Raw genomic sequence first — 24,079 nt, forward strand, 5'->3', positions numbered from 1 at the left:
GATTACATGAACTCTTGCTGTCTGTCGTCTGGCCACAGACCCTCATCCTTGGGACATAGGAGAGTATCCCTCTGGTGGGCATCACTGACCACACAGGGAACTGGAGATGCCTCAGTAGGACCCCTGGGAGCCAGAGGGTGGGAGAGAACCCTATTCCGCACCAGGACTGTATTGTCAGGAAAGCAGGAGCCACGTGTGACTGACGGTTTAATTCAGGGTACTGGAGGGCACAGGGAACAGTAACTGCAGGAAGCAGCTCTACCGCTAATCCGGGGCGGCCAAGGGAGGAGGCGTCAGGGAGGCGGCTGATTAGGACTCTGCTCTGAGGGGGGCTGGCCTCACAACTGATGGGGAAGTGCCCTTGGGCGGGAGTCAGCCACCCGGGGAGTGGGTGCTACCAGGCTGGTGGAGCAGGAGCTTAGGCGGGGGGTGTCCGTGGATCTGGGACTCGGATGTCTGGGGCGAGGGCGGCACCCCTGAGGCCATGGGGTGAGGCTGGGAACTGGCACGGGTGCCGCTGGGGTGAGGGCCGTTGCTGGGATGACAGGAGCGTCCACCAAGCTGCGGCCCCGTCTCCGAGCTGCGGTGGGCGGCGTGTAGTTAGCAGGGCCCACGGAGAGCTGCGGGCGGCGGCCGGCAGGGCAGGTGGGACCCGGAGGGGCTGGAGGAGGCTGCGGTCCCGCTGTGGCCTCTCGCAGCCTGGTCCGGCCCCCGCCCCTCTGCGGTCCCCTCCCTCGAGTCCCAGGCCAGGGCCTCTGTCCGAGAAAATGTTCCCGCTGCTTGGCGGGCAGCTTTGGGAACCAGCTCGGGCTCTGCCCGCCCTTTGGCCGGAGCGGGCCAGGGCTCGGGCTCCTGGAGAGTCCCCTGAGGGCCCGCAGTAGGAGGGGGGAGTGGGCAGTTTCCCTAGGGGGCCTGTCCGGCGGACTGCGGGGGGGGCCGGCCTCGGGAAGGGGGTGGGCGTGTGCCGAGACCCCGCCGGGCGGTGCGGGACGCGGGTCGAGACTGGCGGTCCCCGCAGTGAGGGGTGTGGACAGCGCCGCGCGCCAGGTCGCCAGGGGCCACCCTCGCCCTGGGGGCGTGACTTATGGGAGAGGCGGGGCTTGGAGGCGGGGCTTGAGGGGGCGGGGCGGGGCGGGCTGGGAGCGCGGCAGTGCGCAGGCTCAGTCCTGCCGGCTCCGTCCACTGGCTCTGGTTGCTGGAGGACGGCGACGGCCGCTGCGGCCGGGACGGGGACGCGGACGTGAGTGCGCGCGCGCGGCCGCCAGGGGTCTGAGCAGAGGGGCCGCGGGCTGCGGGGCGGAGCGGAGCCTAGCGGCGACCGTGGTCGCTGATGGCGAGGACGACAAGGAGCGCAGGCGCCGTCCGTCCGCGGGGTCGACCCCGTGCGGGCTGCGGCCACCACGTGACCACGCAGGCTGCGCGCGCCCGTCGGTTCTCGCGGGAAGAGCCTGAGCTCGCTCCGCGTCCCTCCGAGCGCGAGGGCCCGGGGCGGGGCGGCACGAGGGCGCGGTCGCAGGGAACCGAGCGGCCGGCTCACTTCCCCGAGCCACGCAGCGGGCGAGAGCGCTGCCCCAGGTGCCGTCCAGGTTGTCTGAGCGCCAGGTGAGGGCCGGTCTCCACCTGTCACCTCTCACTGGTGCGGGGTCTGTGTGGGAACCGCCTCCACCACGTGGGCAGCCTGAGAAGCTCCCTCATCTGTCCTTTTCTTGATTCTGCACTTTTTAAACTCGTGGTAACATACATAAAACATAAAGTTTGCCTTTGAGCCAGTTTTCAGTGTACAGTTTCGTGCCATCTGTCCCTTCCTTTGAACGCCTCGAGTCCTGGTTTTGTTCTGAAGGAAGAGGGCCGAACGGAGACAGGTCAGCCGCCTAGGGACGGACAGCCCAGGGAGTCCTCAGGAGGTGCAGGGGACCACACCCGGGCAAGAGCAAGGGCAGAGCCGCCCGCTGGCCTCCTGCCCCCTGTCCCCTCCAGCCCGCCTCTGTCCGCGTCCTGTCCTCACTTTCCCAACTTACACCCTTCCCTGGGCAATTTCTTTCTTTTTTTTAAAAAAAATATTTTTATTGATTTCAGAGAGGAAGGGAGGAGAGAGAGAAACATTAATGATGAGAGAGAATCATTGATTGCCTCCTGCACACCCTCTACTGGGGATCGAGCCCTCACCTGAGCATGTGCCCTTGACCAGAATCGAACCCGGGACCCTTCAGTCCGCAGGCCGATGCTCTGTTCACTGAGCCAGACCGGCTGGAGCAATCATTTCCTTTTCACGGCTCCTACTAGTCCAGGGTTACAGGTCCCATCGCTTGCTTTTTAGGGCAAGAGCTATGGTGCGGCGTCTGGCCCCCAGGTGGCCTGTGTGGCTCCTCCCGTGGCGGGCAGCCTGCACTCCTGGAGCCTTCGTGCAGCAGAGGACCTGGGCAGGGGCAACCAGAACCCCCTCATGGGGCAGACTTCATGGAGTCGCAGGTGTTAGCCCCCTTGTTCGCAGAGGCAGCTCCTCCACGTCCTCCCAGGCCCCCGAGGTGGTGCTGACCTGCGAGCGCTACCCGGTGCGGCGGCTGCCCTTCTCCACAGTGTCTGAGGAAGACCTGGCCACCTTTGAGCGCATCATCCCCAGGAGGGTCATCACAGACCCAGAGGAGCTGGAGGCTTCGAATGTGGACTGGCTGAGAACCATGCGAGGTGAGCAGGGACCCCCACACCTTTCTTAGGCTGCAGAAAGCTGCTAAGAGGTGTCTCTAAGATGCTCTGAGGACAGAATTGATAGAAGTTTATTGGTGGTTGTCATGAGCACTCTGGCTGTGAGTATAGTCTTTCCTATAAGTCACTCGATGTCCTGACCCCCAGTTAATATCAGGGGTGCTTGATCGAGGCCACTTGGCCCTCTAGGTTTCCAACACCAACACGGTGACTATGCTGTCCATTTAGCTTTTATTACTTGCAGTTTTAATCCAAATTACAAACACATCAGAACACATACACACAAGTATTGGGGGTTAACAAACTGTTCTCCAGTCCAGGCTATTCACAGAGCAGTGTTTACTGGTCATTCGGAGTCACAGAGGCCTCGGTGTCTGGTGGGGAAAGGTGGGGGTGAGGTATGTTTTGCAAGGAAGACTGCTGAACTACCTTGAGACAGCAAGGCCCCGAAATAATCAACAGTCACCAAGCCAGACCCATGAGCTGCCAGCACGGTTCCCTCACAGGAGGTTGAATAGCACGTGTCAACTGTTCTTAGTTTCACGTCTATTCTTCTTCTCGAGGTGCCTCCCTTCATCTGTACTTGTTCGATTATCTTGTGGTCTCTGAGATTAGCCCTCAAAATCCAAATAAAAATATTTGGCACCGTCCACGAAGATGCTTGGTCATCGTTATAACTTATACATGTGGGTTGCCTCCCTTTTGCTGGCAGCCCAGGACTTGGCTGTTGGCCTAGGCTTTGTGTCCAGATGATAAGGTTCAGACACAAGTTGGAGTTAGTTATTAACTCTGCTCTCCACAGTGGGGCATGACACCGTCACATTAAAGGACCAGACAGTCCCCTGGCTGCTCTGAGGCGGTCTGTGTGTTTACTGCTTGCTTCCTCTCAGCTCCTGTGTTAGGCTCCTGGAGTCACTGTGACAAAGAACTACAGACGGGGCTTAAGAGAACAGAGATGGATCCTGCCAATTCTGGAGGCAGCAAGGCCGAGACCAGGTGTCTGCAGGACTGCACTTCCTCCCGAGACTCCAGGGAGGGTCCTTTCTTTCTCCCCCAACTTCTAGGGGACGTCCTTGGCTTGTGACAGCATCAGTCTAGTCTCTGCCTCTTTCATTACATGGGACCTAAGAAACGGCCAAACTTGTAGAGAATTTTTTAAATTTTATTTTTAAAAATTGATTTCAGAGAGGAAGGGAGAGAGAGAGATAGAAACATCAGTGATGAGAGAGGATCATTGATCGGCTGCCTCCTGGGGATCAAGCCTGCAACCTGGGCATGTGCCCTTGACTGGACTCAAACCGGGGACCCTTCAGTCTGCAGACCGACGCTCTATCCACTGAGCCAAACCAGCTAGGGCCTGTAGAGAATTTTTATAAGAGCTTATTTGAGCCAAACTGATGACATATACCGGGGAGCAAGATCTCAAATGTTCCAGAAAATAACAGTTTTGCAGCCTTCGTGCATTTGAAATTAAGGAGGGATCATAATGAAGATTAGATGAGGGTGGGAGAAAGCAAGGTAGGGATTGCATTACAAGATAATTAAGATTAGTGCTCACTTGAGGGTGGCTATGCTTATTTTAAAAGTGTGTTGATGCCCTGACTGGTTTGGCTCAGTGGGTAGAGCATTGGCCTGCGAACTGAGAGGTCCCAGGTTCGATTCCGGTCAAGGGCATGTACCTTGGTTGCGGGCACATCCCCAGTAGGTGTGCAGGAGGCAGCTGATCAATGTTTCTCTCTCATCGATGTTTCTAACTCTCTATCCCTCTCTCTTCCTCTCTGTAAAAAATCAATAAAATGTATTTAAAAAATAAAATAAAATTACTTGAATATTATAAAAAAAAGTGTGTTGATAAAAAAAAAGTGTGGATGTAGATGCACAAAAACAATTGACAGGGCTTGCTTAAGGCAAAGGTAAACCTTTTACTAAAAAGTTACCTGCATGGGGCGTGACTTCCCAGTTAGGAATTTTTTTTTTCTCTAAACATTTTTATTGATTTCAGAGAGGAATGGAGAGAGAGAGATAGAGAGAGAAACATCAGTGAAGAGAGAGTCATTGATTGGCTGCTCCCTGCATGTCCACACTGGGGATAGAGCCCACAACCCGGGGGCTTGTGCTGACAGAGAATCAAACCATGACCTCCTGGTTCATAGGTCGAAACTCAAGCTCTGAGCCACACCCACTAGCCTGATCTCACGGCTTCGTGAAGAGTTGATGATGTAAGAGGAACATGCTTGGTGCTCCTCCTGCGTCTGCAGCCTCCACTCATCTAGTCAGAGTTCTTTCAACAAAACAAAGGTGCAGAAGGGGGGCAGTGGTTAGGGATGCCGACGAACTAGTTCAGGGGGCTCCCACCAGCCACATCTGGGCCTCAAATCATGACAGCAAAGAATTTTAACCAGTGAATAAAAGAAAAAGTGAACCCATGAGTCCACATGGATATGATTGAATAGCTAAATAAATACACGAGAGAGAAGGAAGGCCCCTCCTTACAGTACAAGGTCAGCTGTTCAGTGCAGGATAGGTGGAAATCCCCATTTAGCAACTATCCTAAGAACTGCTTCAGGCAGGAAATCAATAGATGCTAAATTCCTGGGGTGAACTTGGAGGAGCAACAGGGTGTCTACGTAATGTCAAGTGTCTGCCCACAATATCCTTAGTAAGTTGCAGTGGAGAAGCCAGGCAAGCACCCCTCCCCTCACATCTGACAACCTTCACCATTACTTCAGTCTGCACCGTCTACCGGCCTCCCACCTCCTCTCAGTGAGCAGACTGACTGCTCTTGTCCTTGAGGTTTGTGGGTGACCGTGGTTGTGTGGGTCATCTCACTAAGGAAGGAGAAAGTGCTTTTGAAGAACCTCCCTTTTCCAGGGAGGTCCCCTTCCCGTGTCTAACGCTCTTTTCTGTCTCAGGTTGTAGCAAGGTACTGCTGAAGCCCCGGACATCGGAGGAGGTGTCTCACATTCTCAGGTAAGAAGCCTGTGGTATGTGAGTAGATGCCTCCTGAAGACACACAAACACAGACCCCAGGAAGCTGGCAGCCTGTGCAGAGCCAGGCCTCAAACCTCAGAACCTTGGGTGCTGGACTGGGCACGGCGTGGGAGTGGCTGCAGACTCCAAGGAAAGTGACCTTTTCTTGAAATATACCTTTTTTATTTTCTATATCAATAAGCTATTATGTTCATTACTAGAGGCCCAGTGTATGAAATTATGTGAAACCCAGAACCAGCATGCTGCGTCAAGTCCCGCTGGCGCTGCGGGACCCATCAATGCACCTCCTGGTGACCGGTCTTTGGTCGTTCGGCATTACAACCACTGGGTTTTTATTATATAGATAGGAAAATTGGAAACATAGAAAATCATAAAGAAAAAAGTGCAGCCGTGGCCAGTTTTTTCTCAGTGGTTAGAGCATCGGCCCTCGGACCAAAGGGTTGCCTGTTCGATTCCCGGTCAAGGGCATGTATCTTGGTTGCAGGTTCCCCAGCTCTGGTAGAGGTGTGTGCAGGAGGCAACCAATCGATGTGTCTCTCTCACCCTCCTTATTTCCCTCCACTCTCTAGAAATCAGTGGAAATAATATTCTCAGAATTAAAAAAAAGAAAAGAAAAAATTGCAGCTCTGGTTGGTGTTGCTCAATGGTTAAGAATGTTTCCCCGTGCACTGAAATGTCGAGGGTCCGATTGTTGGTCAAGGGCATGTACCTGTGTTTCAGGTTCAATCCTGGTGGTTGGTGGTTGGGTTGCTGCCGGGGTCCAGCCCCGGGGGTCCAGGGGTTCCCAAAGGTGTGGATGGAGTCGGCGAAGAATGTTTTACACGGAGACAGCGTTCAGAACTCTCTAGCTCTCTCTAGTCTTCGTGGATCTTCCTGTGCCTGGCTGAGGCCACAGAGAAAGATCCCAAGGCAAATGTCACATTGTATCTAAGACATTGTCATCTTTTTTCCCTCCTCATTTGGCAAATCCATGACCATTTCTTGGTGCAAATTATTCCTCCGTGCCATTTTCAACCCACCTCACAAGTGCCCTACGTTTTACAGTCCCCCAAAGTTGCCAGATCACATCAAGGTGTTCTTGAATTTCACATTAATATATGTCATTGTCCATGTGTGCCTGCTCTCAGAACCCATCGCTAGAGGCTGGCACCTCACGGGGTGGGTTTACTTGATGCACGTGGGCACACTGCCTCCCAGAGATGGGCACACTTGTTTCTCCAAATCCTTTTCCATCCAATTGCCTTCTCTGCTCTCAGATGTTGGCCCAGAGCATGTCCCACAGGATGGTGGTGTGGGTGTGGGGAAGTGGGACCTGATGCCCCCCCGTGCTTGTCCTAGGTACTGTCATGAGAGGAACCTGGCCGTGAACACCCAGGGGGGCAACACGGGCCTGGTGGGGGGCAGTGTCCCCGTCTTTGATGAGATCATCCTGTCTACTGCCCTCATGAACCAGGTCGTCAGCTTTCAGGACATATCTGGTGAGCCTGGCTGCCTGTTGGTGCCATCCTCATCCTTGTCAGCTGCTGGGGCTGGGCAGTAGGGGACCTGGGCCCCTGAAGGAAAGGACCAGGTCTGTCCATGCCCGTTCCTCACGGGGTGTTACTTAGTTGGTCACTTAGTGACGTATTGTGGGCTTGAGGTGAAGGGGATGGGCTGCCCCTTTGGACTCTGACATTTTCCGGCCAGAACCACCTTTTGGGAGTGTGAGTCACATCGCATGAAGGGGCTTCCTGCTCAGGATGCAGCAGTGTCATGGTGTAGGCTTCTTGAGTGGGATGTGTGGGCTGGATCATTCTCTATGGTGGGGGCACCTGGGCACCATAGGGTGTTGAGCAGCATCCCTGGCTTCTACCCACTTGACACAGCACCCCCAACCAAAAATGTGTTGTCACATGTGCCCTGGGGGGAAAATCACCCCTAGTTGAGGACCACTGCCTTATAACAACCCTCTCTTTTCTGCTCTCTTCCATAGGCCTTCGTATATGCATGTACGCATGTGTGTGTGAATATATGTGCATGCATGTGTACAGGGGCACATGGGTGTGCATATGCACATATGAGCACACACATGTGAATGTGTGCAGGTGTATACGTGTGCATGTGTGTTTCTTCTCATTTTTGCCTTATGGGTTTTTCCTCTTTTTCACAGTACTCACAGAGATAACTTCTTGGGGAGGGATGGGGCACAAGCTCCTTTTCTGAGTTCTGGGTTGGATCCTGAGGTGGCAGTTTCTTGGGGGCGGGGGGAGTTCGCACTGCAGGCTCTGCCTGAGTCACCCTGTGCTGAGAGCACCGTGACAGCTCTGCTTGCTCCACAGGGATCCTGGTTTGCCAGGCGGGGTGCATTTTGGAGGAGCTGAGCCAGTATGTGGAGGAGCGGGACTTCATCATGCCCCTGGATTTGGGAGCGAAGGGCAGCTGCCACATCGGGGGGAACCTGGCGACCAATGCAGGTGGTCTGCGGTTTCTGAGATATGGTTCGCTGCGTGGGACTGTTCTGGGCCTGGAAGTGGTGAGCCGGAGCCATTGCTGTGCATGCAAGTGCGGCCCCGCTCCCAGGAACCCCTGGCCTGGCTCCCTATGTCCAGGTGCCAGTTTCAGGGCTCTTTCAGCCTTTTCGCAGCTGTTGTTGTGCTCACAAGGCCTGTCAGCTCCACACTCTGTGCCTCCGGGTTAGCGTTCATTCCTCTTTCGAAGGCCCACAACTGTGTGGACACTGGGGTGGTGCCCAGGCTGCCCTCAGGCCCCAGTCATCCAGCCCAGGCCGGGACCTGTGGGTTCCACATAGCACCTGCTCAGGGAGGCCCTGCTCTGGCTTCCCGAGGCACTGCTGCTGGGTCCGTGGCTTCTGGTTCCACGTGAGGCGCTCTAGGCACCCTTCACCGTGAGCAGGTTCCCACGACCCAGCGACGTTCCACCAGTCAGCTTCCAGGTGGGCTGTGTGCAGAGAAGGAGCAAGGTTCTGTTGGCCTTTACTCACACCATCGCTGGCTGCCCCTCCAGGGGTATTGGAGTCCCTTTCCCTGAACCCTCACTGGCTCCTGCTTAGACACCTCATGGTTTTTAAATATACTTTTTATTGATTTCAGAGAGAGAGGGAGAAAGAGAGAGAAACATCAGTGATGAGAGAGAATCATTGATCAGCTGCCTCCTGCACTCCCCACACTGGGGATCGAGCCCGCAACCTGGGCATGTGCTCTGACTGGGAATCGAACCATGACCTTCTGGTTCATAGGTCGATGTTCAACCACTGAACCACGCTGGCTGGGCTGCACATTATTTTTATTGTAACTCACTTGCCATGTTTATGAGGTGTGTCCTGCTCCACCCTCAGGTGTAGGCCCTGTTGTACCCCCAGGTGTGGGTCCTGTTGTACCCCCAGGTGTAGGCCCTGTTGTACCCCCAGGTGTGGGTCCTGTTGTAGCAACAGGTTGGGCCCTGCTCCATCGCCCGGTGTGGCTCTGCTTCGGGCCAGCTTCCTTTGAGAACTGGGCCCTGAGCCTCTTGGTTGGGGGGCGGGATTTCACTCCAGCCAGGGAAGAAAAGTCCTTCCTTCAGCCTGATTGTCCCCACTCTGGGGCCCCTGCTTTCCTAAACACCTGTTTCTCTTCTCCCTCGCCAGGTGCTTGCCGATGGCACCGTCCTGAACTGCCTCACCTCCCTGCGGAAGGACAACACGGGCTATGACCTGAAGCAGCTCTTCATTGGGTCAGAGGGCACCCTGGGGGTCATTACCGCCGTGTCCATCTTGTGTCCACCCAAGCCCAGGGCTGTGAACGTGGCTTTCCTTGGTAGGTGGAGTGCCTTCCGCCCCCATGGTTTGAGAGAGCGGATGGACAGGGCCCTTGTAGGACTCCCCATTTCTCCTAGCTTCTCGCTCTTTCCAAAGGGATCCAGGATCTGGCTTTGGTGTCCAGTCAGGTCTGGAGTCATGCTTGCGGGTTCTGGGCAGAGTAACCTCACTTTGTAACAAAGTCAAGCTTCCTCAGCCCTCTCACCCACTTGTCATTTATGGAGCATATACCTAAGATTCTGTGGGAAGTATTGTCATTGGGCATAAGGCCAAGGACACCAATCTTCATTATGTGGGGTGATCAGATGGAGGCCCTCCCTGGCTCCTCAGCAAACGCACACGTGCCGTTTCCACCATAGAGGAACCGTCACCACCTGCCTCCCTTCCCAGCGGACTTGAACCACAACCTTACATCTGCTTCCCTCAGTCCCTGTCCTTCATCTGCTCCCACCTCTTTTCTTGCCTTCATTCCATTGGGTAGGTGTGTGGTCCATCTCCTGTGCTTGGTCAGGAGGGATGCCAACCACCAGTCTTCTAGAGGATTCCACGGGCTCCTAACGTACCAATGCGGTCAGTCCGTGCCATCAGTGTCTTCCCACTGGGACAGTCATGATTGTGGGGACATTAGCTGTTTCTTCCCCTCCTGACTTTAAATGTCCCCTCTTGTCTGGATTCTTGATCCCATTTGTCTTAATCTCTCAGATCATAATTACCCTTATTTGATCAATGTGCCATTTTCCTTCCTCCTCATTCCTTCTTCGTCAGACTTCCTGCTGGGCTCATCTCCTTGTAAACACATCCTCGAGCATTCTTTGGGGAACACCCGCTGGGGATGAGTTCCCACTGTCAGTTTGTCTGAAAATGCCTTAATTGACACTCATTCTCGAGAGGCGCCATCACTAGGCGTGCAGGTTCAGGTGGGCACTCGTTTCCTTCTTCCACTGAAAATGCTCCACTCTGGGCGGCCTCCACGGCTGCTCTGAAGAGGTCTGTCTCTTTCTTCCTCTGGACCCTTGTTCGTTCGTGGTTTTCAGTACGTTTCTCTAGGTCTCCCTGGTCCGGTGTCTTGTCAGTTGCAGTATTGCCCATTTCCTTTCCTCAACCTGTGATTACACATGTGGCATCGTTTGTCTGCCCTCCCGTCTCTCACCCTCTTCCATTCTTTCCTTCCCGTTCACTGCCTGTGTTGCATTCCAACTGTTTCTTCGATTTGTTCAGTTCGCTAATGTGTCCTTTTGCGTGTGTCCCCACGCAGCCGCACCCTTGGTGCAGCTTCCGCAGGCCTCCGCAGTCCCAGGCTCTTCTCTCTGGGACACTCTTCTCGACATCTCTGTGACCTCTGACCCCTGACCCCTCCCCACTGCCATCCCAGCCCTTTCCGCCTACAGCAGTACACTCGGTCCCTTCTGCCCTCCAGCTGGAGGGTCAGCCCCCCCTGTCCTGGCACCACTGTGACCTCTCAGTGTTCCGTGAATATGTCTTGAGCGAGTCGTGAGGAAACCGTGGGCATCCTTGGCGAGCCTTCTGTCTTCATCATCTTCAGAACCTGTGATGTGCTTGTTGGCTGACAGGTGGCATTTCCCTCGGCAGTGCTTCTGCAGCTCCGAGAGGCTGCCTCGCACGCCAGCTGGGAGTCGGGTTGGCAGGCTGCTTTACAGGAGACCTGGGTGGGCCTGGGCGAGGCTCAGGGCTGGCGTGTTCCTGAGGTGCTGTGTCCCGTGCAGGTTGCCCAGGCTTTGCTGAGGTTTTGCAGACTTTCAGCACTTGCAAGAGGATGCTGGGGGAGATCCTGTCAGCGTACGAGTTCATGGATGCTGAGTGCATGCAGCTGGTCAGGCACCACCTCCACCTCACCAGCCCAGTGCAAGGTACTGACCCACCCACCTGCCGCTCCTTTTAGGCTGTCTGCACGGATGGCTCAGGCTGTCAGGCCATTCTGTGCGGGAGGGGGCGGGAAGGAGGATACTGGCCCCTCTGCAGCTGTGGTGTCACCACTATTGGATGAGCACAGGAGTCTCATTTACTTTTGTTTTAAATGTGCCCTCGGTTAGTTCAGTGAATGCAGTCCATTGGGGCATAGCTCTGGGATCTTCAAAACAACCAGGCGCGCTTGTCGGAAATGCCCTGTCTCCAGAACCAAGAGATGTACCGTTCCATGACACGCTCACCCTCCGACCTCAGCGAGCAAGTCACAGGTGCTGGGTGTGACTCAGATAGGGTTTTGGAAGGCAGTTTGCATTATGAACCGAAAAATATTCAGCTGGAGGTCTTGGTGATTTTACTTCTGAGATCCATCCTAAAGAAATCGTTATTGGAGGAGAACCAAGATGGCGGCATAGGTTAACGCTGGAGTTTGCTGCTTTGAACAACTATTTCAAAAGTGAAACTAAAAGACAGAACGGACATCACCCAAAACCACTGGAACGCTGGCTGAGTGGAAGTCCTACAACTAGGAGGAAAGAGAAACGCATTCGCACACTCAGAGGAGGCGCAGTGCTGAAGTCAAATTCTGAGGTGCGGAGTGTGCGGAGCGGGCTGGCGGCGGAGTCGGGAGGGAGTCGCAGACTCTGAGCTCCAGATCCGGGCGAGTCTTTAGGGACCCAGACTCAAACGGGAGAAGCGGGACTGCCTAGCTTCGGTCAGAGCGAGTGCAGCTTTCTCTCCGAGCTTTGCAGCGGGTGCTGGGACTCAGAGAGGTAGAGCCCCTGGGGACAGGACTGAGAGCCTCCATAACTGCTCTCTCCGGCCCACCCTGTTGATCCTGTGCGACCCGCCCCGCCCAAGCCCTGCACAGAGGCATTTGCTGGATAGCCTCAGGCAAACGCCAGATTAGCACCTCCCTAGAGGACAGAAGTTCTCTCACTGCTGACACAGCTGATTCTCATAGCCACTTGGCCTGGAGGTCAAACCCTCCCTGGAATTAGCTACAACAATCAAGATTTAACTATAAGACCACGAACAAAGACCACTAGGGGGTGCACCAAGGAAGCATAACAAAATGCGGAGACAAAGAAACAGGACAAAATTGTCAATGGAAGATATAGAGTTCAGAACCACACTTTTAAGGTCTCTCAAGAACTGTTTAGAAGCCGCCGATAAACTTAATGAGATCTACAAGAAAACTAATGAGACCCTCGATGTTATATTGGGGAACCAACTAGAAATTAAGCATACACTGACTGAAATAAAGAATATTATACAGACTCCCGACAGCAGACCAGAGGAGCGCAAGAATCAAGTCAATGATTTGAAATGCGAGGAAGCAAAAAACACCCAACCGGAAAAGCAAAATGAAAAAAGAATCCAAAAATGCGAGGATAGTGTAAGGAGCCTCTGGGACAGCTTCAGGCGTACCAACATCAGAATTATAGGGGTGCCAGAAGATGAGAGAGAGCAAGATATTGAAAACCTATTTGAAGAAATAATGACAGAAAACTTCCCTCACCTGGTGAAAGAAATGGACTTACAGGTCCAAGAAGCGCGGAGAACCCCAAACAAAAGGAATCCAAAGAGGACCACACCAAGACACATCATAATTAAAATGCCAAGAGCAAAAGATAAAGAGAGAATCTTAAAAACAGCAAGAGAAAGAAACTCAGTTACCTACAAGGGAATACCCATATGACTGTCAGCTGATTTCTCAACAGAAACTTTGCAGGCCAGAAGGGAGTGGCAAGAAATATTCAAAGTGATGAATACCAAGAACCTACAACCAAGATTACTTTATCCAGCAAAGCTATCATTCAGAATTGAAGGTCAGATAAAGAGCTTCACAGATAAGGAAAAGCTGAAGGAGTTCATCACCACCAAACCAGGATTATATGAAATGCTGAAAGGTATCCTTTAAGAAGAGGAAGAGGAAGAAAAGGGTAAAGATACAAATTATGAACGACAAATATGCATCTATCAACAAGTGAATCTAAGAATCAAGTGAATAAATAATCCGATGAACAGAATGAACTGGTGATTATAATAGAATCAGGGACATAGAAAGGGAATGGACTGACTATTCTTGGGGGGGAAAGGGGTGTGGGAGATGCGGGAAGAGACTGGACAAAAATCGTGCACCTATGGATGAGGACAGTGGGTGGGGAGTGAGGGCGGATGGTGGGGCAGGAACTGGGAGGAGGGGAGTTATGGGGGGAAAAAAGAGGAACAAATGTAATAATCTGAACAATAAAGATTTAATAAAAAAAAAAAAAGAAATCGTTATTGTCTTAGCTGCCCTAATAGAACCCCACAGACTGGGTGGCTTAAACAAAAGAAATTTATTTCTCACGGTTCTGGAGGCTGAGTTCCATTAGGGTTGATTCCCGGTGAGCCCCACTTCCTGGCGTGCAGGTCGCCACCTTCTCACTGTGTCCTCAGATGGTGGCCAGAGAGAGAGCTCTGGTGACTCCTCCTCCTCTTAGGAGGGCGCATGCTCTGCAGGATCAGAGCTCCACCCTCTGACCTTATTTAACTTTCTTAAAGGCTTGATCTTCAAATGGTCACATGGGGGTTGGGTTAGGACTTCACCATGGGAATTTGGGGTGGGGGTGGGGGGCGACAACACAGTTCAGTCATAACAATTATAAATATGGAAAGACCCCAATTTTGAATGAGATGCTACTCTTAGTATAAAGTAGGAAACAACATAAATGCCCAGTGGTAAAGAAATAAGACATATACAACCTTTGGAAAGATGGTGGGCCCCTGGGTGGACGGTGCGTCTCCCTCGGTTGGTAAGAGCGCCTCCTGCAATGAGGGCTTCACAGTGTCACCTGGGTTGTTCCTGTGTTTCCAGTGAATGTGGTTTGTTACAGTGAAAGATCTGTTTTTAAACTGTCTGAATTTCAGCCTCAGCCCCTGCTCTGCAGGCTCCTGGCCCCGGAGCTTCCTGACTCAGCCTGACAGCCCTGCCTCTGCCCATCTTGCCTTCTGCCCTCTCCAGAAAGTCCGTTCTATGTCTTGGTCGAGACCTCAGGCTCCAGAGTGGAGCACGATGCCGAGAAGCTGAGCAGCTTCCTGGAACATGCCCTGGCCTCCGGCCTGGTGACCGACGGGACCCTGGCCACCGACCAGGGGAAAATCAAGGTGTGTGTGTGCTAGCGGCCCTCGTCCTCTGCCCAGCCTGGCTCAGCGGAGCCGTGTGGAAGGCCCCGTGTCCACTGTGAGTGTGGCTGGAGGCTGGACCTGAGTGGCTGTCTCAGCTTTGGTAGAAGAACCTCTTTGGAAGCGCACTCTTGGTGTCTAGGCATTTCAGCGGTGTTTTAAACAGAGGCAGAGAGGACTGTGCGGGCTGTGGGAGCGTTAGTGTGATGCTGAGCCAGTTGTGGGGGTGAGACGTTTCCCTGAGGATGACTCGGCACCAAGAGTGACTTGGCCTCTGCGGCCAAAGGAAGGAAAGGGGAGGGCCTGGCATAGGGGAGCCATTATCACCATGGGGGGCCTAGGGCAGGGGAGCCATCGTCACAATGGGGGAAGGTGAGGGCCAGAGCAGGGGAGCCATCCTCAACTGCACAGGGCCTTTGTCCCCCCCCCCTCCCCCCCCCCACATGGTCCCCTGAGCTGCAGTGTGGAGAGTGGCCAGCAGGGGGCAGGAAGTCCACAGGACAGTGGCAGGAATGGGACCCGGGTGGGTCTGATTTGGCTGAGTGGAGAGTGGGATCTTGTTTTCTTTTCTTTCTTTCTTTTTTTTTTGTTGATCCTCATCAGAGGATATTTTTTCCATTGATTGTAAGAGAGAGTGGAAAGGAGGGGATAGGGCAAGAGAGAGAAAGAGAGGAGAGAGATGTGTGTGAGAGAGACACGTGTATTGGTTGCCTCCCGCACACACTCTGACCAGGGCCGGGGATCAAACCTGCAACCCAGGTACATGCCCTTGACCGGGAATCAAACCTGAGACCCTCTGGTCCTCAGGCTGATGCTCTATCCACGGAGCCACACTGGCCAGGGCTCATTGTCTCTTAGTGGTTGGTTATTGACTTTATTCCTCTACTTTCTAATTAAACCCTTTTCTCTACAGTTACTTTTATGGTAGTTAGATATTATATGTAAGGAGTTACAGCAATATCTGACCCAGGCCCCTGTTGAGCATGGTGGCTAGGCAGCCTGAGCGGCCGCTCTGCCCACAAGTGCCCTCCCTCCCTGTCCCCCGGCCCAGGCAGAGCCGCCTCTATTGGTCTTGCTGCAGAAGACAGGACAGACACCACTGTGCTGCAGGCGTCTGCTTGGCGCTCCTGGGGGAGCAGGTTACATGAGCCTGGGTGGGGACCCTTCCTCAGAGGGTGACCCCTCAGAGCAGTGGTTCTCAACCTGTGGGTCGCGACCCCTTTGGCGGTCGAACGACCCTTTTACAGGAGTCGCCTAAGACCATCCCGCATATGAGATATTTACATTACGATTCCTAACAGTAGCAACATTACAGTTATGAAGTAGCAACGAAAATAATGTTATGGTTGGGTCACAACATGAGGAACTATATTTAAAGGGCCAGAAGGTTGAGAACCACTGCCTCAGAGGGTGACTGCTATCCCATTGGGGGGAGGCAAGAATACGCTCGTCCTGGCCCGTCCAGACTGCTGGCTCCACAGCCCTGTTCTCAGATGGTGGTACCCAGAGGTGATGGGGGTGGGCTGGGCCGGCTTCCCTCCCAGGTGGGCAGGAGTTGCGGGGGCATCCAGATGGGGAGATGGCTAGGTGTGGGGGCTGGGAAGGGGCACTGAGCAAAGGTGGGATGGAGGGGAGCGCCCCTGGAGGCCTGTGCAGAACATCCCTGAGCTGGTGGGACAGAACAGGTGGGCAGGGGGAGCAATCTTGTGGCCGTGCACTGGCAGTGAATGTGATGGAGGTGAGCGGGGCCTGCAGGCAGCAGTATGGGCATGACAGCTGTGCAGCAAGTGAGGTTTGATCCCGGCCCTGGTCAGAGTGTGTGTGGGAGCCCCGTGGCTCCAGCATCTCTGCAGGGACATCCCTGGGCTCTGGGTGTGTGAGGGGCCAGGCCAGTAGGACCTACTGATAGTCGGGGCACCGATGACCTGTGGGGCTATCACAATCGATGAGGGAATTTTTAGAGGTGCTCATGGTACTGTGCTTATGTTAAAAACAAAAGGAGCGTCCTTACCTAGTAGACATTTCTCGGTGACGTTTCCTGAGATGGTGGGGTGTGTGGGGCAGGAGTCGGGGCAAGGCCCAGGTGGGACAGTAGGGCCCAGTGGTGGCACAGCACATTGTCTCTGCTTCCTCACGACGGCCTCAAATGCCCACAGTGACAAGTTAACTGAACAAGTAAACCACAGCTGGGTTTGTGTGGAAGGGCAGCACTGCCGCAACAAGCTCCCTCGACCCCATCCCCAGGCCCTGCACCCCCGACTGTCCCTGCTCCAGCCACCAGCATCCCCATCCCACCCATGCCCCATGTGTCCCCGGGCAGCCCAGGGCCCATCCTTGGGGGCCTTCCCAGCCCCTTGCCCCCAGGCAGCCCCGACCAGCCATGCCCACCCTATCACCCAGACCTACAAGACATAGTGTCATTGCCCGTCCCCTTCCAGAAGGGGGCTCTCAGAGCCTCAATCGCTGGCACTGGTGCTGTCGGGCTGCATCTGGGACCTTGTTGAGTATGGGCTCTTGGATGGAAGCCCCATGCCTGCCACAACAGCAGTGTCACCCCCAAAGCAGCCGCCGTTGTCATGCCCATCACTGTGGACACCCAGTGCAGTCAGGTGTTGACTTTGCCTGTTTCTTCCTGTCCCCCAGATGCTGTGGGCCCTGCGGGAGAGGATCACGGAGGCGCTGACCCGGGATGGTTATGTGTACAAGTACGACATCTCTTTGCCCGTGGACAGGCTCTATGACCTTGTGACCGACCTGCGCGCCCGCCTTGGCCCCCAGGCCAAGCACGTGGTGGGCTATGGCCACCTGGGTGAGCAGAGCTGGGCGGGTGGACCGTGGTTAACCATGGGCTAGCTCAGTGCCACGTCCATGCTCTGAACAGTGATGGAGAAAGCCTGGGGTTGAGAGATTCCTAACCGTTTTTCTGAGTCTTTTAGGTGTTTGGGGGGAGAGTGACACCGGCTGTGGGAGCTCCGTGGAGCGCTGTAGGGCATGGGCCCTGACCCCAGAGTCTGAGCAGGTCTGAGATCCCTGACCACACCGCATCACACTGTCCCACGTGGGCTGGAGGTCCCCAGCGAGGGCAGCAGTGACTCTGGTTAGGGGACAGCATAGGACAGTCTGTGGGACTCGAGTCGGTGTGAAGCATCAGGAAGGATTGGTAACTTCGGCTGCATGGAAAGTGAATGATCCTGTTCCTCAAACAACCTTCAGGGGAATGATGGCTGGCGAAGCTTGGGTCTCACAACTCTAGTGTTTGGGGAGGGGCAGGGAGCGGGCACAGGGTCACTGGGGTAACGTGAGGGAGGCTGTTTTCCCTGAGAATTTGGACTCCAGAGTGGGTGAACCTGTCTCGGTCACAGTGGACTGAGGGGCTCTCCCTCTGAAATCAGGAGCGAATGTTGGGTTTGTTGGTGCTTCCGTAATAGTCAGCGATCAAAGGACATTGGGCCCTCCTGGCTGATGGGGCCATGTTCCTAGGATGGGCCTGCTTGGCTATGGTCCTTCCTGTATCTCGACCCCATTTACTTAATTCTACATGGGTATTTTTATGGTGCTGTTGCCCTGTCAGGATCCTTGGTTCTGTCTGGGTTGATGTTGGGGTGGTGGCCCCTTCCCCACAGTCTCTGGAAGTCTGTGTACCGTGGAGTTTTCTCCTCGAGTGTTTGGAGAACTTGCCAATGAAGATAAGTGGCTGGAAGTTTGTGTGTTTGGGGGGCAACTGCAGACCAGTTTCCTGAATGTCTGCAGGTTATTCCAGCTTGCCTTTTCTTCTGAACTGGTCCTGACAATTTTTCTTTCTGAGAATTTGTCCATTTCTTCTAGAATTTCAGATGTATTGGCATAACAGTGTTCATGATATTCTCATGTTTCCTTGCATGGTATCAGCATGGTCGGGGAAGTACTCAGCCAGGACAGTAGCTGTCACTCAGCCACAGTGACTCCGGGTCCATGTGTCATCGTAAGCAAAGCATGACTTCCCTTCGGACTTCAGTGGGAGGGTGGAATGTCCGTGTGTGTGATGTTTAGAGCCCACTTGCTGGGACTCTGTTTCCTGGCCTCTCTGCTGCTGGCATGCCCCTGCCCTGCCCTTCCGCAGCCCTGACCTCAGCCCCAGGCTCCCAGAAGGCCTGGTGGGGGGCGACTCCAGGACTGGTCCGCCTCAGCATCTAGAGGTGCCCCAGCATTTGTGCAGAAGTCCCACAGTTTTTTTTTTTAATTTATTTTTATTTTTATATCTTTTTATTGATTTCAGAGAGGAAGGTAGAGGGAGAAAGAGAAACATCAGTGATGAGAGAATCATTGATCAGCTGCTTCCTGTACGCCCCCTACTGGGGATCAAGCCCACAAACCCGGGCATGTGCCCTTTACCGGAATCGAACCCGGGACCCTTCAATCCGCAGGCTGATGCTCTATCCACTGAGCCAAACTGGTTAGGGCTGTCCCACAGTTTTGATGGTACATTATCTTTAGTTCTAAATATTTTTTCATCTTCATTGTCATTTCTTCTTTGACCCATGGGTTAGGCAGATTTATGTGTGTGTTTTCTTTTTTCAGAAATGTTTTTAAATTCACAAACATATGGGAATTTTCTAGCTATTTTAAAAATTGTTGACTTGCTTTTAATTGCACTGGAGCCAGAGAACTGGGCCTGTGTCACACTGAAACCAGTCAGCGGCCCAGTGGGCCCAGTGTGTAGTCTGATTCCACAACTGTGAGGACTGTTTGGAGAGAGCTGCCCTCTGAAGTCCTGGAGCCGTGTTTGCACAGATCCACAGAGAAGTGCTCACGTGGAGTTTAATCCTCCACATCCTGCTGGTTGTCAGAGCATCAGTCTCCAGGTGACAGGATAATCTGTCTCTCTTTCTAGCTGTCAGTTTGGAAGATAGGAGATGAGAACTGTCCTTTCATTCTGCTAAATGAATCTTTTTATCTTCAGAGTTTCGTTTGCCATGGAGCCTCCTTTGTTTGATGTTCTACAGGAGCATTAGCTTTCCTCTATTTGGTGTTTGTCTGACATACTGGTTTTCCTCCTGTGACTTTTAGCTGTTTTCTGTCCATGACTTACATAGGTGTCTTGAAGACAGCATGGAGCTGGGGTTTCTTCTTCATCATTGGCCACTCATTGTCTTTAAACTGAAGCGTTTGGTTTATTTGTGTTGGGCGGGGAAGGCTCAACTTCTCCCCCTGCCCTCCTAGAGTCTTTGTCTGGGGCCCTGGAAACAAGACCCATAAGACACAGAGTACAAGAAACAAACAAGTTCACTAACAGGTGCATCTCACACACACACAGGGCTCAGCGATGAGGAGCTCAGAGGGACTCAGGACACAGGCATCTCATCAGAGAAGTCACAGAGGAAGGATGAGGACTTGTAGCTTCTCAGGCAGCAAACCGTGGGAAGGTCATTAATGACCTGGGGAAATGTACCGCCAGCTGTTACGTGAATTCCTCTCCTGCGTCTCAGGCTGATCAGGGCCCAGCATTTCTGACAATGATTTCCGTCCTTCCTGGTGCAGGGGGGGGGGGGGGGAGAGGGGGGGACAACGGGGACACGTTTGCATGATGTCCTGCTCTAGGTGAAAGGCCGGCCCGATTATCACCCGCCTGTTCCTACACTGTTTCTGGAGTAGATCTCAGTCTAGTCTGTGTGTCAGCCCAAGTGGTCATGCTGTTGCTGGTATTCGTGTGGTCAGTGTTGGTCCAGACCTGGGTAAACCTCTAGTCCTGCTCTGTCTGCTTTCATAGCCCCCGTCTGGGCCTCATCTTTTAGAATTTCCTACTAGGGACGTAGGTGACAGAATATCTTAGACTTTATTTGCCTGAAAAGCTATTGATTTTGTTCTGAAACGGATTTCAGCAATTTGGGGTTGACAAGTTCTTTTCTCTCTGCAGCATGAGGTGTCACTCTGCTGTCTTCCAACTGTATCACTGGGAATTTAGCCGCCAGGGCACATGTCCCATGGAAAGGAATCCATTTTTCCTTTCTTGCTGCTTCTATGACCTTGTGTCCCTCTGGTTCATCTGGGTGACAGCTTGTGTCCTGCCGCGTCTGCCCTTGTGTCTTCAAACGCTATTCTCCCTCATCCTGCTTCCCCAGCTCTGTTTCTGGAACTGCAGCCTAGTGCTCGAGGTCTCCTGCCCCATCACTGATCGCAGGTTCCTGTGATGTGGGCCTCGGTTCTTGCTACATTCAGAGCATTTTGCCATCTTCCAGGTCACGAGTCTTGCTTTGCTATGTGCTGTGTCCTGTTAAACCTGTTCACTGAGTCGTATGCTTCAGCCATTACACTATTTTTTCTAATATGTTTTTATTGATTTTTTTTTTTTTTAGAATGAAAGGAAGGGAGAGGGATAGAGAAATAGAAACATCAGTGAGAGAGAAATATCAATTGGCCACCTTCCACACACCCACACTGGGGGGTTGAGCCCACCACCCAGGCATGTGTCCTGACCAGTAATCAAACCTTGACCTCTTGGTGCATGAGATGATACTCAACCGACTGAGCCACACCAGCCAGCAGTGTTTTGTATTTTTTAATTTCTTATTTCTTTAAAAAAAATTTTTTTTATTGATTTCAGAGAGGAAGGGAGAGGTAGCGAGAGATAGAAACATCAATGATGAGAGACCCACCGATCAGTTGCCTCCTGCATGCCCCACACTGGGGATCGAGCCCACGACCTGGGCATGTGCCCTTGACTGGAATCGAACCTGGGACCCTTCAGTCGCAGGCCGACACTCTAGCTAGCCACTGAGCCAAACCAGCTAGGGCATTCTCTTATTTCTTTAAACATATGAAACATTTACGTTCTGTTTCTGGAAATGGCTGGATGGCGAGTCTCTGTGGCCGGATTCTGCTGCCCTGGTTCTTGGTGGCTTTGTTTTGTGTGGGTGTAGTTTGTGGCCTGGGCTCGTATGTCTTAGTTCTTCGCCTGTGGAAATGGTGAGGCCAGGGTTGGGGTTGATTTGCTTGTTTGTGCAGGGGATGGGTGCAGATCTAGGCCGCCTAGCCCGGAACCTCCCAAATATTCACGTTCTGAGCTCGGTGTCTGTGGACCACCAGGTAGTGTGAACTTGGGCTGTAAACTCTGTGCTGGTTGATGGTTGTGAATATCCAGGTGTCAGTGGAGGTGCGTCTCCTCCCACACACAGTTCCCTGGGCAAAGAAAGCCTGTGGTGGCATTTTCAGTTGCCTTTGCCCTGAGTGTGTCAGTGAGGACCATTTTTGGTTGGAGGGGGTCCCTGCTATGCACCCCACATTTGAAACACCCTCATGGAGGGAGTGGGTGTAAGAAGCTCAAGGTCACTGGGTCAGAGGCCACATGCCTGCCCTCATTGCCTCCTCTGTTGCCCTCGATTTGCTGTGCTTTTTCCTGCCTCTGGGAGCCCCTTCCTCTGGCCTCCAAATCTCCCTGCCCCTCAGGATGGATAGCAACCCTCACTGGGCCTGGCCCACTGTCTGCTCAACCCCTCTACTTTCCTGACCACTGACTTGGTCATGGGGCCTCTTCTCTGTATGTTTGCACTGGCTGCAGGGCATGCTGGTCACATCCAATGCTTCCTGGGTGTTGCCTCTCAGGTCTCCCAGGGCCAGCACAGTTCCTGCCCCCCAGACTCCCTGCAGGCCTCCCCTCAGTGGTAACTCCACTGTCTGCTCTCATGACCCCACTGGGTACAGGCACACCCTGGGCTCCCTCCAGCCAGCTCACAGCCCCAGCCAGCACCTGGGTTACTGTCATGTCTCTTGTTGTTGCTGTGGGACCCCGAGAGGGTGCATGTAGACGGCGAGCCCGGCTATCCCCAGGGCCAGAGTCAGCATGTGTTCGGTCAGTTCTGGAAAGCCAGGGCCAAGAGGGTCTCATTGAGAGCAACAGGGGGCCAGGTGGACCTGAGAGGAGGCAGGTGGGGATCCAGGACTTTGTTTGTGGTGGGTGTTGGCTGGGCAGCCTCAGAGGGGGCACCCTGGGGGTGGGGCAGGCTCCCATGGTGTCCGTGGAGGTGTCTTGTGGGGATGGGGTCATACTGGGCATTGTTGGAGATGTGAATCTGGTGACAGCCATCAGTGTGATCAGATTCCAGGGCTCTCCGTTGGGAGCCCTTGGAAGATGTTGAGCTGATGGAGGGAGGACCAGGTCGGGGAGAACTGGCGAGAGAAATGAGCAAAAGCCAAGGGAGCTGGGGCCCCCTAAAGAGGCTGCTTCTGTCACTGCAGGTCAGTGGCTGGTGGCTTGAAGGGCTGGAACCAGACAGAGGGCGGGAAGAGGCTCTCTGGGAGGGGGCTTAAGAGGTGGAGAGGACAGGGCTCTTGGGGGCCCTGCCCAGCCTGACCCATGGTTCCCTGTCCCTCCAGGGGATGGCAACCTGCACCTCAATGTAACAGCAGAGGCCTTCAGCCCGTCGCTGCTGGGTGACCTGGAGCCCTACGTGTACGAGTGGACAGCGGGGCAGCGGGGCAGCGTCAGCGCGGAGCACGGTGTCGGCTTCAAAAAGCAGAGCGTCCTTGGTTACAGCAAACCACCTGAAGCCCTGCGGCTCATGCAGCAGCTCAAGACCCTCCTGGACCCCAAGGGCATCCTGAACCCCTACAAGACGTTGCCCACCCGGGCCTGACAAGGCATTGGGGTCAGCAGGAGTGGACTTCGTCCAGTCCTGGTTTGCCCATTGGGATGGGTGCACAGGGCTGGCGTGGGCTCAGGCCTCCATCCCATAGAGCCCCCTGGTTGGAGGGTTGGGAGCTGGCTCCGAGGAGCTGGGCCTCACTCTAGGGCAGGATTCCTCTGGTGGCTCTGCAGGTTACATAGTGTGAGCAGAGAGGAGAGAGCGGCTATGTGCTGCCCTGGCCACGCTGCCTGGCCTATAAGGAGACACCTCATGTCCCTGCACAGGTAGGGGGTGGGGTCTCCTGCCGGCATGTCCTGGGTGGGCCGGTGTATGAACGGTTCTGCCCACTCAGAAATAGACCAGGTGGCACCAGCCTTGCTTGAGAGCCGAAGTCCTGGGAGGAGCATTATGGTCCTGCTTCCCCTTCTTCCCCCACCCCCCGCCCAGGCTGTGCAAGCCACTCGGTCAGGCCAGCGGTGATCAACTCCGTCAATAGCCCAGAGCACCCGTCCCTCCAGGGCTCTGACCACCAGAGCCTGGCTCACCAGGTGCTTTACCGGGACGTGGAATGGGTGACTGCTGGGCCCGGGAATGTATCCTTTCCCTCAACAGTTGTCAGAGCTCAGGCGTTCGTTTCTCACACTTGGCAGTCTACTGTGATGAGTCCACGCAGGTGGGCTGTGCCGCGATGAAGCCCCCGCAGGCACACGTGCTAGTACATGCTCACTGCACACAGCCCTCCTGTGTTCCTGCTTCTTCAGTGACCCTAACGTGGCTGTCTCTGCTGACCGGTGGCTCCGGGCAGCTGCTAGGGCTGTGGAGACAGCCTGGGAAGTGGGGCACGTTTTCTCTTTCTGGCTGTCGTGAACTCCCAGTAAAAACGGAATTATTCAGGACA

The 24,079-nt window shown here is 54.1% G+C and overlaps 1 protein-coding gene across 1 annotated transcript; it reads left to right on the plus strand.

Moving 5' to 3' along the window:
• Positions 1-1,145: 1,145 nt before the first annotated feature.
• D2HGDH (D-2-hydroxyglutarate dehydrogenase) lies at positions 1,146-24,079 on the plus strand. Its single transcript, XM_081095282.1, has 10 exons — positions 1,146-1,240; positions 2,318-2,685; positions 5,616-5,673; positions 7,033-7,172; positions 8,013-8,206; positions 9,317-9,485; positions 11,212-11,355; positions 14,421-14,563; positions 17,225-17,390; positions 22,931-24,079. The coding sequence occupies exons 2-10, from the start codon at positions 2,328-2,330 to the stop codon at positions 23,188-23,190; spliced, it is 1,632 nt and encodes a 543-aa protein (XP_080951408.1). The 5' UTR covers positions 1,146-1,240; positions 2,318-2,327; the 3' UTR covers positions 23,191-24,079.

Source organism: Myotis nattereri, assembly GCF_964212035.1.
Source record: "Myotis nattereri genome assembly, chromosome: 7".
Taxonomy (NCBI): Eukaryota; Metazoa; Chordata; class Mammalia; order Chiroptera; family Vespertilionidae; genus Myotis; species Myotis nattereri.